At 29.3% G+C, this 14,402-nt stretch overlaps 1 protein-coding gene across 1 annotated transcript in view; it reads left to right on the top strand.

Moving 5' to 3' along the window:
- Positions 1-14,402, top strand: part of Rbp6 (RNA-binding protein 6) — a 967,859-nt gene that overhangs the window by 936,159 nt on the left and 17,298 nt on the right. Inside the window, exon 11 of the mRNA XM_075364169.1 lies at positions 10,775-11,019. Coding sequence (XP_075220284.1) covers positions 10,775-11,019 — 245 coding nt within the window. The remainder of the gene's footprint in view (positions 1-10,774; positions 11,020-14,402) is intronic.

Genomic DNA, 14,402 nt, shown 5'->3' with positions numbered 1-14,402 from the left:
TTTAAAAAATACAGAAATATTACTTCTAGAAATTCAAACTTGTGTAGTTAACCTTTGCGGCTTTTCTGCTTATAAGGTGTTAAGTTATAATAGAATCAAATCAAACTTGGGGAAAATGTAAATTTATTTACGCTCGGAAAATCTCAGTAAAGTAATAAAGAAGAAAGTTTAACTAATAATTTTTTTAAATATGCACTAAAGTGTATACAAATTTCATTTACAGCATCCGATTCTAAATATAAATTGCCACCCACAAAACATTATACAAGACTCTTACGTGGATTTTAAATGGGAAAAACTGAAAACAAAAGGGAAAATATCGATAGAAATATACGGTATGAGTTTTAAGCTAATAAATAAATTAAAACGAATGAAGATTTACAGACGGAAGGAAATTATGTTTTCGAAAAGACTCGCTGAGAATTCTGGTTGGACTGATAATTCTAATAACATAACTACAAAAATCCTGTATCAAAGGATAAACTGATTTTGGTACAATCAAACAGTGCTGTAGGAGAAATTACGAATTCACTTTTGATTTTTAAATCGAATCAGAAGCAAAAAGAATACCAGAAAAACATAAATGTTTAAGAACTAAAAAAAAAAAAATGGCTGGAAGAATAAAACCCTTCACTTAATAAAAATTAGGTAAAATTTTATCTTAAGTCAATTTTTCATGAAATATATAAATAATTGAACGTAAACAAATGATTTTATTTAAAATTTCGTTTACAATTTAAATATTTGCTGTTTGATTTCTATAGAGACGTGTGGTTGAATTAAAAGATCTGTACATTACTTACACAGTTCTATACGTTTTGTAGAGAGAAAATACAGAATTAATGGTATTTTCTTTCTTTTGAGATTTTATAAGTCGATGGGAATAGTTTTATCGGGGACGTATGGTATAGTATATGTGATGGTGGTAGGTTTTTAAGGGTTGATGGTAAATGGAATGGGTTTTAGAGGAATAGGGGAGGGGTTAGAATCAAAGTGCAAGTTGCTGTGTGTTCCACTTCCATTACATTGAAGAGGTGAGGTAACCGGGTTTAAAGGGGAAAAGAAGGGGGTTTAGAGGAAGCCTTTCCCTGCTTATTCTGCTGGAAATCACCTCTCTACCGTGTGTCTCTTGGGGTAAAAATGTTTCCAACTTTTATTATGATATTTGACGGCTTGGAAGGCAGCCATGATAAATCTACAACAGTGCGGTAAAGCACCAGTCTGTCTATATTGTACCTAACGGTCTATCTATCTATCCAGGTTTACGCTTATCTGATATCATACGCGCACACATAATATTCGATTTTATTTATTTATTTTTTCCCTGTAACCACCTCGTTCATTCATCAATTTAGTTTACCTTGATACATTCCACGATTGCCTGGATCGGGTACTGTTTCTCATATAAACGCTAAACGTTCGCGCATTCTCACGCAGTCACAAATTCTCATTATACAATGTTATTTTCTTACAACTTAAAATATATTATTGTCTATTTAGCATTTGGAACCTTAAGCGTTATGAAAATTATTAGACACTATTCCATCTTGTTGAATTTTTAAAAAAGTTCTTTTTATTTTGTAATTAAAATAAACTAAAATAAAACTATCTGTAGAAAAAATATGAAGGATAAATTTAAGTGTTATTGAAAACACGGCATTGCAGGTATTTTAAAAATAAATTGCTACATATTATTCAGGTTGAATTTATCCTCAATAGTTTACCATGTTTTGACATGTCTCATACATATGTTTTTCTAGTAGCAGCATAATTATCTTGACAATAGCGTACGTTATTGTAAGGATTGTTAGCTACTTTGAAAAATTTTATGATTTTTTACCATGGGGTATGAAAATTAACAATTATTTATCTGTATAACTATTTTTACAGTATAATTTTAATGCTATATTACTTGGTATTATTAAAAACATTTTGCGTCTCTCATATTGATTTAAATTATATTAGGCTAAAAAATAAGAAAAAGTTCGTTGTTCTCCAGATTTTACTGGTTAGAAATAGCTTAGCTTTTACTTCCTTGTATGAAGTGAAGAAAGGATTGTGATCGCGAAAAATTTAGGTTTTCAGATTTCAACGAAAGTTTTGGATTTAAAACTGTTTTGACATTTAGTTATGCACCTCTCCTATTGATTGCAATTGACTGACCCAAAAAAAGCCCAAAATCAAAAAAAAACATTGGATTTTGGACTTTTTCTTAACTACAGTAATAAGCCCTCATTGAGAGCTTTTAACGATATATAAGCGGTACTTATTTTCATTGGTTCCAGAGATATAGCCAAATAAAATTTTAATTAATGAAATATTTGGATCTTACAAGGGTAAGGCACATCGATTCGAATGAGACTTCATCTCTTTTTTTATAATTTTTTTTTTTTTAGTTTACATATATTGATTTAATAACAATCATTAACCTCTGATTGTAAAAAAAAATTATGATAATTAATAATCAATAATAACAATAAAAGAAAAATTATGAAAAAATATCAGAAGTTATTAATGAACTGAAATAAACTTTTATGTACTTTTCATTTTAAAAAAATGTGTATATACAATTTAATATGCATACAAGGAAGTCATGTGGTGTCCACAACAGATTTTTTAAGTTTCAATCGTGTGATTCTAAAAGGACTTAACAACTTTGAAAGCATATAGAAATTTATATAGATAACTTACAAATCCGGTTGAGGTCTCATTTCATAGAAAAACAGTCTTGATTCGCATAGTTCATTAGTATCGAATCCGGCCGCCGGTGTTGTTAAACATAGATACATTTACTGGTGCGGAACGTGCTCGTTGTGTATTTTGGTTTCATGATTTGCAGTCGGCAACTGTAGCTCAACGTAAGTTTTGTAGAGAGTACAATAGGGAGCCTTCTAGTAAACATACAATTTTCTCTTGGCCGAAAATATTTTTTGAGACAGGTTGTTCTGTCAAACACAAATTCACCAGGTCGCCCGCTTGTCCCTGAAGCTGCTGTGGAACAACTCATAGAAAGCTTTGTAGGTAGTCCGAAAAAATCAACTTGACGTGCGTCACGTGAGATTGGCATTCCATAAACCATTGTTTGGGGCGTATTACGTAAACGACTGCACTTGAAGCCATACAAACTAACCGTAGTTCACATTACAGACGATGACAAGTTGCTCGAATGCAGTTTTGTGTGGAAATGATGGGTAGAATTGCAGATAACGATACATTATTAAACAATGTCATTTTTAATGATGAATCAACTTCCACATTGGCAGCAAAGTGAACACTTATAACGACCGAATATGGGGTATAAAATCCCTCATTAAACTTTAAAGCACCTTCGTGATAGCCCTAATGTCAATGTTTTTTATGCCCTAAGCCAACAAGTAAACAAAGATATTACGGCTCGTTCTTCTTCCACGAGGCAACCGTAAATGGTATCAGTTATCTGGTCATGCTGCAAAATTCTCTTATTCTTCGGTTATACGCTGATGACCAAGATAAATGTTATTACTATCAGCAAGACGGAGCACAACCTCACTACCGCCTAGAAGTCCGAGATTTTCTTGAACTCGATTCCCAGACCGGTGGATTGGTCGTGAAAGTCCAATTGCATGGCCACCTAGCTCCCCAGGTTTGACCTCGCCAGATTTTTTCTTGTTGGGTTTAATTAAAGATCGAGTTTATGTACCAATTTTGCCTGTTGATGTTGTTAAGCTAAGACTTCGAATTAACGCCGCAGCTGCATAGGTAACGCCCGACTTGCTGGCTACAGTCTGGAATGAAATTGACTACTGATGATGGGATATATCACATCAGAAATAAAAGCCATATCGAACCAAAGTGAATGTTGGATGACAAACTTGAAGTGTTTTCTATGAAATGAGATCTCAACCGAATCTTTAAATTATCTAAATAAATTGTTATGTGCTTTTAAAGTTTTGAATCACCTGTGTATATATAAAAATTAATGTAGTAATTCATAATTAAGAACTTTTATTTTCAAGGCTACATGGTTACTTTTAATTCGTGGATTCATATATTATTCAACTTTATTAAAATTAACATTTTCAGACTTTTTTTCTAATTTTTAAGTCAATTCTGTAATGTAGTAATTGTTAATTTTAAAAAAATTCCGATGTTTAAGGGTATTTAGAAGAAATAAGTTGTTAGGCAGTTTTCTTTTTTATTAGTTTATCACGTTCCTCATACATGTTAAATTAAAATGTAATCAGAATAAGTTAATCGGTTTTTTTTTTGGTTTTTTTTTAGAATAGTTTCATTAATAAAATAAAACTTCATAGCTTGACAAAAAAATGTTTGTGAAATAAAATAAAGATAATTTCAAGTGTTTATACGTATTATAAAGCGAGTTATTAACTTCAAACTCATTGATAAAGATATAAAGAGACGAGGATAAATATATTTAATCATAGAATAACGTAATGTAATACATAAACATTAAATAAAAATTTTCAGTTTGGCTCGCTATGACACTTATTTATTATCCCTCTCCTTTCTCTGTTGCCATACTTTTAAACCTCTCATTAGCCTTTTTCTTAAATTTTTAAATTACTACTTTTTTTTGTATTGGAGTTTCTTCGTAGAAATTCCCCGTTTCCGAGATTTCCTGATTTTTTTAAAATTAATTCTCAATTTTGTTCAGTCCGGCATTTCTATTTCTGTTTTATTTAAATATTTCTTGACTTATCACAATTTAATTTTTTCTTTCTAGATATAAAAGGAGGATTTTTTTTTTTGTTTTTGATTTTATATCGCTTATTCTTCAAATCTGGTTTCTGAAAGTCAGTCTCCTTTCATGCATCAAATTTCTAATAAATTTTTGATAATAGCTTATATATATATATATATATATATATATATATATATATATATATACATAAGTTTTTGTTCTTTTATAGGACAAAATATTTTCTTTAAAGACATTTCGTTTCTTTCTTTAATATTTCTTTTAAAAAGTCTGTGTCAAACAATATACAGCGTTCAATATTGCTGGATGAATTATGGTGTTCAAATGGTTAAATTTTGAATTTATAGTTAAATTTTTGTAGTACATATTTTCTGTCAGACGGTAAAAAATTTCGCCAATTCAACATTTTTCGTTCGATTTCTTAAAACTGATTTATCTTAGACCTTCTATTCTATAATTTCATCGATATATTTAAACTGTTTCAATTTTCCGTTTTTCCATTCGTGGTTTTTAAAAATAAGTCAGGGCATTCTTGATATTTATTATATATTGTTTTTTTAAGTGTGTTTAAATGTGGTTTTTAACGTCATTGGTTTATTGTTTATATCTTGATTATATTCTAAGTACTTTTCTTCAGATAAAATTATTTATTTTAATATTAAATCTTATAAAATTAGGATATGCGCAATAATTTAGACATATATAAAAAAATAAATAAATAACCTGAATATAATACAAATCAATCTGTTACTACGTTGTAATTTTTGCTTTATTATTTACAATGAAAAAAATATAATTCTTAAGGGAAGGTTCTCTTTAAAATAAGATAAATTTGAATTATTGTACAAGATGAGAAGTGTAAGGAGGTTTGAATAAAATAGGAGATATATAAAGTAGAAAGGGCAAGAGAATGAGTTTAAAAAATGAGAGGAAAAAACTAAGATTTTGCCATGAAATTTTTATTCTTATTTTCGTTCTTATTGTTGAGCGGATTGGTAATCAGATAAAGTCATATTTTATTGCAATAAAAATCGGAAAGGATGATGAGGGGATCAGGAAAAAACACCAGACTGGTATATTTTGTAGCAAATAATAAAACACTGTCAGACAGATATCCTTGTTATAATAATCGTAATGGTGGAAACCTTGTTATTGTTTTTTTCCACAATGGTTTCTTTTTGCTACTTTTATTACTGTTATTCTTATTTATTTTTCATCGTCATCTTCATCATCATTAGTATTACTCGTAGTTTGATTTTTGTTATCATCTTCTCTGCGTCTGTTTTTATTTTTTCGTCTTCTTTTTATTCCTTCACCTTTTACAGTTTATTTTTATTTTCCTCCAACCTTTCACTTTTCCTCTTTCTAGTTTATTTTTTACACATCTCCTTAAACTGTTAATTTTACCTATTATTTTGTTTCTCAAATTCTCTCCCCCTTACTCTCTCTGTCTCCCTCACTCACCCTCTCTCTCACTCCCCCCAACCTATCGTAATATTTTTTTTATTACTTTTACAAGACCTTTTAAATTATAAGTATTTCAATAATGTTAATTTAAGTTGATTATCAAAATATTAAAAAATAAGTTATACTTTCATTCCCATTTCTCTTCTAAAGTTCCAGCACTTATATTTTATATGCAGCATTTTATATTTTGATTATATGCTAAGTCTAGTACTTTTCTTCAGATAAAATTATTTATTATAATATTAAATCTTACAAAGATATACGCCATACGATAAGATTATATGATCGATATGAGCCTCTTAATATTTTATTACTATTTATTTTTTAATATTTGCCAGAAGTGAAAACTAATTAAATTTATATCAAGTATCATTTTTCCAGTTTTCAATATAAAATAATTTCATATATACATTGAAAAATTCTAATAAATCTAAACAAACTGATTCGCTTTTAATCTAAACAAGTTATATTCGAGGTTCGTCAAACAACTTGTTCGGTCTACATCGTCAAATTAGCATATTTATTGCTGAACTTTATTATATACTAATGGCTCTATGTATCTTCATGAATGGGTACAATTATATTACCGTGTATTGTTTATTCGGTCAACGTAAGTATAAAAGCTCTACCCATACATATTCACAACTCATTTTATAATTTCAATCATGTAGAGATTAATTTAATGATTAACCAGTTATTAATGGAAAGTCTATTATGACTTTCCCGAACGAACATTCTTATCGTTATTACTGTTCTCTTAATTATTAATTTATTACTAACAAAGTTATTATTTATAACTTCTTAATTCAGATTATTGCATATTACACGTTTGTATAATGTATTTGAATATTATTGTTTGATTTCCCAATTTACGAAAACCATAATTTACAGTCTTATATGACGTTGGTTCGTTTCCATTATGTTACGATTAAAAAGTTACTACATATTTTTCTAATTTTAAATAAAAAATATTATTTTAATAATCAGCAGATAGCGTAAATGAGTTTGTTACGGATTTAATAAATCTCTATTAAGGTCCTACATACGCTAAGTTAATATAATTTATCTCGTATGTTTGCGATTTTATGGCATATTATTTTTTTCAATAATTAAAAAGTTAATTTTTCTGCCGTATTGGAGTCTTACACTTGATTTATAAAATTTATATTTTAGTTAACCTTACATTAGTGTGTTTGAACCGACTTACACTGTTATTGCGTAATGATTATTACAAAATTTTAATTTTATCTGCATTTTGAGGTGAACCCAATGGCCGATCGCGGCCTTTCTTGTATATTTGTAATTCTCTAATGTTGCTTAATTCGAATCCGAGATCAAAATTTGAGACAAAAAGTTTTCACTTACATATACACATACATATAGAATTTAAATAACGAACTGTTCGTTCGTTGAAAATTTTAATATGCTCTAATCATATTTAATTGTAGGAGATTTAGTTACAATGACTTTCACAGACCATGTCATATGTTCGAAGTTCTAGATTTATGCAAATATTGCGGAATATATTTTAAATTATCATAAAACAAAATGAAGAATTCAACATTTTCTTGTGAGAAATGTGTTTGGTTTTTTTAAATTTAGTATATTTTTCTTATAGATTTACAAAATAAAATATGGATTTTAACTTCTTACACCTTATAAAATATAAAATAACTACAGTTTTATTTCATGTTATATTACTTTAATGTTTTTGTTGAATGAGTAAGGCATAGATGGGTTGTAATATAAATTATTATTTTTTAATTGAATGCTATTCTGTTTTGTTGGTGAAACTGGTTTATGGTTATAGCTTCCTTGCTAGCTTATAAAAATGAATCACCCTGTTATTTTTTTAAATTCTTTATTTCTGTGTCGTGCGTGTATTGTATTTTTAGGAAGAAATATATTTAATGTTTTTGTCGCTTACTGTTTATTCCGTTCATATTGTGCTGTAAAGTGTATCAAACCCATTTTACTATAACCATGTATCTGTCATTTTATATGGAATCATTTTTATTTACCTTTACTGTTTAGATTCCATTTTTGTTTCTTTCTCTCTCTCTCCCAAATGGTCTGCTTTTTAGAAAGATAGTTTCTCTTTATTTTACCGTTTTGTATTTTTCTATTGTTCACCCTTTGGATTGAAATATAAACAGTATATATATAAATATATATATTTTTTTTTTATTTGTTTATATGTGTGTATTGTGTGTGTGTGTGTGTGTGTGTGTGTGTGTGTGTGTGTGTGTGAGAGAGAGAGAGAGAGAGCGAGAGTGAGGAAAACTGTTGTTATTTATTTTAGGAACTACATCTTTAATAAATGGTTATGAGGCTATTCTGAAATTGTACATTAATTTACACCTTTTTTTTTTTTTTGCTTTAAAAAACCTTAAAATATAAAATGTTATCCCAAATCTAAGTTAAAATTGTTATTAATAATATGTTATTCCTTATCTTTTCAAAATATTGTCATATTTTTAGAAGTAGATATTATTAAATGATAAAACAATTTTCCTTAAAAAAAACTATGACGGTTTTTTTCCTTATCTTTTAAAAATATTGTCATATTTTCAGAATTTGTTATCAAATGGTAGAAGGAAATTTTTCCTTTAAATAATAAAACTGTGTAGATTTTGTTAAATTTAGAGTACAGACCAGTATTTCTTCTGCATTAATAATTCCAAATAATTGATTTTTCCAGCACTTTTTTAATTTATTAATCTTAGACTAATTTTTTTGTAATCCTACAACGAAAAAGTTATTCTTTATCTGCCTGTCCTTTGACAGATAGATTCTTGCGAAATTCATTTTTTTTTAATTTTTACTTCCTTGTACGAAGTTAAGAAGTATTGCAATTGCGAAAAATTTCGGTTTTCAGATTTCAATGGAAATATCCATTTTGACCATCCCTGAATCCATTTTGATTGTTTCGGCGTGACGTCTGTACGAACATACGTATCTACGTATGTATCTCGCGTAACTCAAAAACGATTAGCCGCAGAATGATGACATTTTATATTTAGCACTGTTGGAACATCTAGTTGTGCATCTTCCCTTTTGATTGCAATCGACTAGGCCAAAAATGTGTATACAGACAGATATCTAAATAAAGCGGGGTTTCAATTTTGAAATTTTTTGATTTTGGACTTTTTCTTAACTGCAGTAATAAGCCATCGTGTATAGCTTTTCAACGATATATCATAAGTGCTACTTATTTTCATTGGTTCCAGAGTTATAGCCAAATAAAATTTTAATTAATTAAATATCTGGATGTTACAAGGGAAAGGCACATCGGTTCAAATCTGACTTAATATACATATATTTTTGTTCACTTTTTTAATTTAAATATATTGATTTAATAATAATTATTAACCTCTGATTATTAAAAAACATATAACAATAAATAATAATCTAATAATAACAATACAAAAAAACTCAGAAGTTATTACTGAAGATTTTATTTACTTTTCATTTTAATTAAAGATTTTTACAATCAGAGGTTAATAATTATTAATATCAATGTATTTAAATTAAAAAAAAAATTTTTTAAGTATATGTATATGAAGTTGGATTCGAACCGATATGTGCATGTTTACGCAACCGACACGTTCTAACTTACACCACATATCTACTTGAGCGACGTGAAAAAAAAATTAATATATAAACTAATATAAAATGCTAAGGAAATTTTTAGGGCCATTTTTCTTGAATATAATTCAATATTGCGTGTTATATTTTGTGATGAAGACAGATAAACAGTGTACTATTAACACACGCAATATGGTTCAAATCGGTGTCCCGAAGCCCGTGCCTTCCCCTTGTTAGCTACAGTAATATGGATCTTAGGTGCCTTATACTGATTCACAACAGTTATTTTCTTTCAGAATTAGAAATAATTTGCTACAAAAAACAATTTTTTTTTAACATTAAGCATGATCTTAATATGTTAAAATAATTTTATTTCCAAAGCCAATCTTGTTTTTTTAAATATTAAGCATGGTCTCAATATATTAGAACAATTTTATTCTAACAGGGGGAAGCTAACAACTTCATATACATATATTTTTTTTTAATTTAGTAATCTTTTCCTGTTTCGTTTTTGTTTTCATTTTGTTGATGGTTATAACATAATAATTTTAAAAAAGCGTAGTATTAAATAGATATGAGACTGACATTTATTTAAAAAGTAGCAAAGGAACTTTTACTCTATTCTAATATTTCAGGTAATATTGTTGAAATTATAATTGTATAAGTATCTGATGTTAATAAAAAGTAATATTTTAGCAATTGTATAACTGTCCACTTTATTAAAGAATTGGAGGATTGTGTCTCACCTCACTTTCAAATGAAATAAGTTTAAAAGAAGTGAGCAAAAAATGCGAGTATGTAATTTAATAGGTGTACAAGGAGTCATCTTGTGTCCACATCAGATTTTTTTTATTTTAGTATCCATCTCAAACATCCAGCATATTTTTCTTTTTAAATTTCGATTTTTTCATCTAGCTTAACGAACTTCGTAACTTGTTTATTTTATAACTGTTAAGTTGATTTTGTGTTTTATTATTAACGTTATATTATATTTGTTTGTTTTTTTCATGTTTGTTACAGTAATGAATAATTATCAGGCGGCAGCAGCGGCAGCTGCCCAGGGTTTTGGACCTCCTGCCAGTCCGCATACGGGTACACCTAGAGCTGGATTCCCACCCGCAAACTCCCCTGGTCCAGGACCAGCCATCGACCTTTATAGCTCCAGTGGACCTGACAGTGTAGCGGGTTATGTCCAGGCCGCTAGTCCTCAACCTTCTGGATTTCCCGCTATCGCTGTTAGCAGGGCTCCTATAAACTATAACCCGGTAAGTTATATTATTTTTTTAATTGTATTTAAATTTATTCTTATAAATTTAAACTAATGATGTACTTATTTTTAATATCTTTCATAAGGCCTAATTTATTATTTGGTAAATTTCATAAATATTCATCTGAAATCCAAGGGATATCAATAAGGTTCAACTTTATTTTTTCGACATGTAGGTAGCTGTGTCCCTTTTTCATTAAGTTACACTAACTTAATGCTGTGATACACTCCACATACAAAAGATCAGGATATTTTAATAATAATAAGACCCAATCTATTAAAATTTTAGTTTGGCTGCGTGATGAACTGTTTCTAAACAACTGAATCAGTCATTTCTTTACATAAGTGTATCACCAATACTAGAATATCATTAACCCAAAATAAATTGCAAAATTCGATTTTCACCAATTAAAATTAATAAAAATAAGATTTTCTGATCTGTACATAATAATACATTTTACAGATCTCTTCAGGAATTGATAGCAAAGTAATTTTTCCTGGACAGATCAGGGAAACCATGCTAAAAACTTTAATCATAGCAACAACACAAAACACAATTATAAAAAAAAAAATAATAATAATAAGTTTGGTTAAAATAAAAACAAAGGGATATTGATTACACAGTAAAATAAGTATTAAATGATTAGCACTGTGTTAATGAAAATTATTTGAACACATATTTAAATAAAAGTTGATTTATAGAAAATTTCTTACGGATTTTTATCTTTAAATTTCTTTTATTAAAATTATTTCAAAATTCATCCGTAGAATAATATTGTTTTTATAAAAGAAAAAAATCATTAAATTTCATTTGTGTAAGCAAGTGTAAGAATTATTTTTTTTCTACTTCATCATTAACAAATGAAAGTTTACTAATGCAATATTACAAATTATTTAACGAAATAAAAAATAATCATCTTTGTAAGAACAGAAGGAAGCTGCATGAACCTTAAAACTTTTGGATTGTTTACCTCCACTGTATTCTCGACGTAGTTAAGAATAGCAGATCGTCAAAGAATTCTTATTTGGCATGGAGAATGATTTTAAAAAGTTTTCACTTATTTCGGCTAAAAATTCAAAAAAAAGAAATTAAAAAACATTCTTAAGACTGATTGATACCTTTGCGATTGGATTGAACTAATCGAATCCAAAGATTTTTCAGTGATTATTTGTTTAAAAATTGTTTCGATTTTTAGAGCTACAAAGAGAAGCTGAAAATCTTTTTCATGGGCACACAACAAAGGGTTGTTATCAACGCCCGAACACGATGTTACTATACTAAACAATTTAAGCAAACAGCACGAAAACATAAAAACTTAGACATTTCTCACACAGTTAACATAGATAAAGTGTCTAAGCCGAAATGAAATACAGTATTAAAAATCTAACTTTTTTTTTTCACCTTATTCCCCTGGACCGAACATACAATTAAGTAAAGCTCAGCCCAGCGAAGTGTCCTTTTACTCCAAGGGAGCTTCCGGCAGTAAATCCGGCACGGCATTTCGGCCGGATCTTCTGATCTTTATTTTGCCTGCTTCTAATCCCCGGGAGGGAGTAACCAGGCCCGACTATGTCGTTTCCCCGCCACAGAGTCCGGGTCTGGGTCTTAACAATTTCCTGCCTCTAACCGCCGCACGAAGTGTTTGGCCCCGCCCGACGACCGGGTCTAAATTTTACCCCTGACCTACGCTAGCCCCGGAGTCCCTATCCGCTGATCGGAACCGGCACACCTAAGCATACCGGCCCTCACGGATGGAGCTGTCCGCCCTTCACTACGCTAAAGTCCACGGCGTCTCTTTCAGTGTTCTTAGCGCGTAACACCTTCATGGCACACGTGTCGAAGGCCCTCCAGTTCTCTTCTGAGGACAGCATGAAGGACACCAAATTTTCGGGTTTTAATCTGTCGATGCCTGCTTGGGTCCGCCAAAGATGTCATTCTCCACACATAAATATGGTGTGCTCCTCTGTGTCTTCTCTCTCGCAAGACATGCAGCACGGAGAGTCCCTTCTGCCAAATCTTAACTTAAAATATTAATTAAAACTTAAAATATTAGGCTTAATAAAGACAACAACAACAGAAAATTAGTTCACTTCTCCCTTTAAGCTATTAAATTTGGCATAGGATTTTGTTATTCCTAAGAACAAGTATACCACTTTCGGAAGTGAATTTTGTCTGATATCAGATCGCTTAAAGATATTTGGCTATGCCATTTATTATACAGGAAGATTTTAAAGTATAATAATGATTTCATATTGCAAAACTGATGAGTAATAGAAGGTGGAAACAAGTGCGGATCTACATAATTACAAAACTACTACTGTACGGTGTGTTTGAAAATGTTTTCCATCATATTGAATCAAATAGGAAAGTGGGCATGTGATGCATAATTTTAATGTAAAATTCTATCAGAAAAAAAAAATGGCTGAAACTGTTTCCCGATAAATCCCTTCGTGTTTGAGTTATACACAATCAAATTTTAAAAAATGGAAAAATCGTTGTAGTAATCAAATTAGATAAAACCCCTTTTAGTAACTTTTTTTATTTAGATTACCTTCACAATTACATCAAATTACAAACTTAAAAAAGTAAATTCCATCAAATTTACTAAATAATAAATAACATTAATAATAATAATAAATAATAGTTAATAATTTTCGATACTCCTACAAAATAAATGGCTGTCACAATATTTAATTTTAAAATCTAGTGGTCCTAAATTATTAATGCAATAAATTTTGAAAGCATATCATTTTACAAGAAATTTTCGAAATACTTTCCATCTGCAGCTTGTTTGGCAACACGCTAATCTATATAATTATTATTGTTTGTCTTATTTATTATTGTTAAGACTGTTATTAGTGTTTGGGGCATGAATTCCAGCATTAAATGTTTAAATTTTGTTACCGGATGGAATTCTAAAGGTAATACAAAATAAAAAAGTTATTACCAGGCGTTTACCTCGTTTTTTATTACCACAATTTTACAGTTTTTACAAATTTCATTGCTTATAACTCGAAAACGAAGGCAATTATCGAGAAACGATTTTCGTCATTGCTTTTCTCATAAAGATTTACATTAAAATCGGTACTACTCGCGCTGCGGAGACCGGCATTAACCTAAATTAGAAACGTTAACCTAAATTAGGGAAACTTGAAATGAACTTTAATAAATTTTTATAACAATGTTTTTAATACGTATAAAGTAATTTAAAATGTAAAGTTACAGTGTGATTTTAAAGAACAGCTATACATAATATTAAATAACAAATGTAATGTTCGTACCTCATTGAAATTTTTAGGGAAGTCGAACTTAATTTGCCTATAAAACTTTTCATATAAAAACAAAATTTGTGAAACCCACAGATTCGTTGTTACACTCCG

Source organism: Lycorma delicatula, chromosome 4 (assembly GCF_047948215.1).
Source record: "Lycorma delicatula isolate Av1 chromosome 4, ASM4794821v1, whole genome shotgun sequence".
Taxonomy (NCBI): Eukaryota; Metazoa; Arthropoda; class Insecta; order Hemiptera; family Fulgoridae; genus Lycorma; species Lycorma delicatula.
The sequence above is the reverse complement of the archived record's forward strand: the minus strand, read 5'-3'. Positions and strand labels throughout refer to the sequence as shown.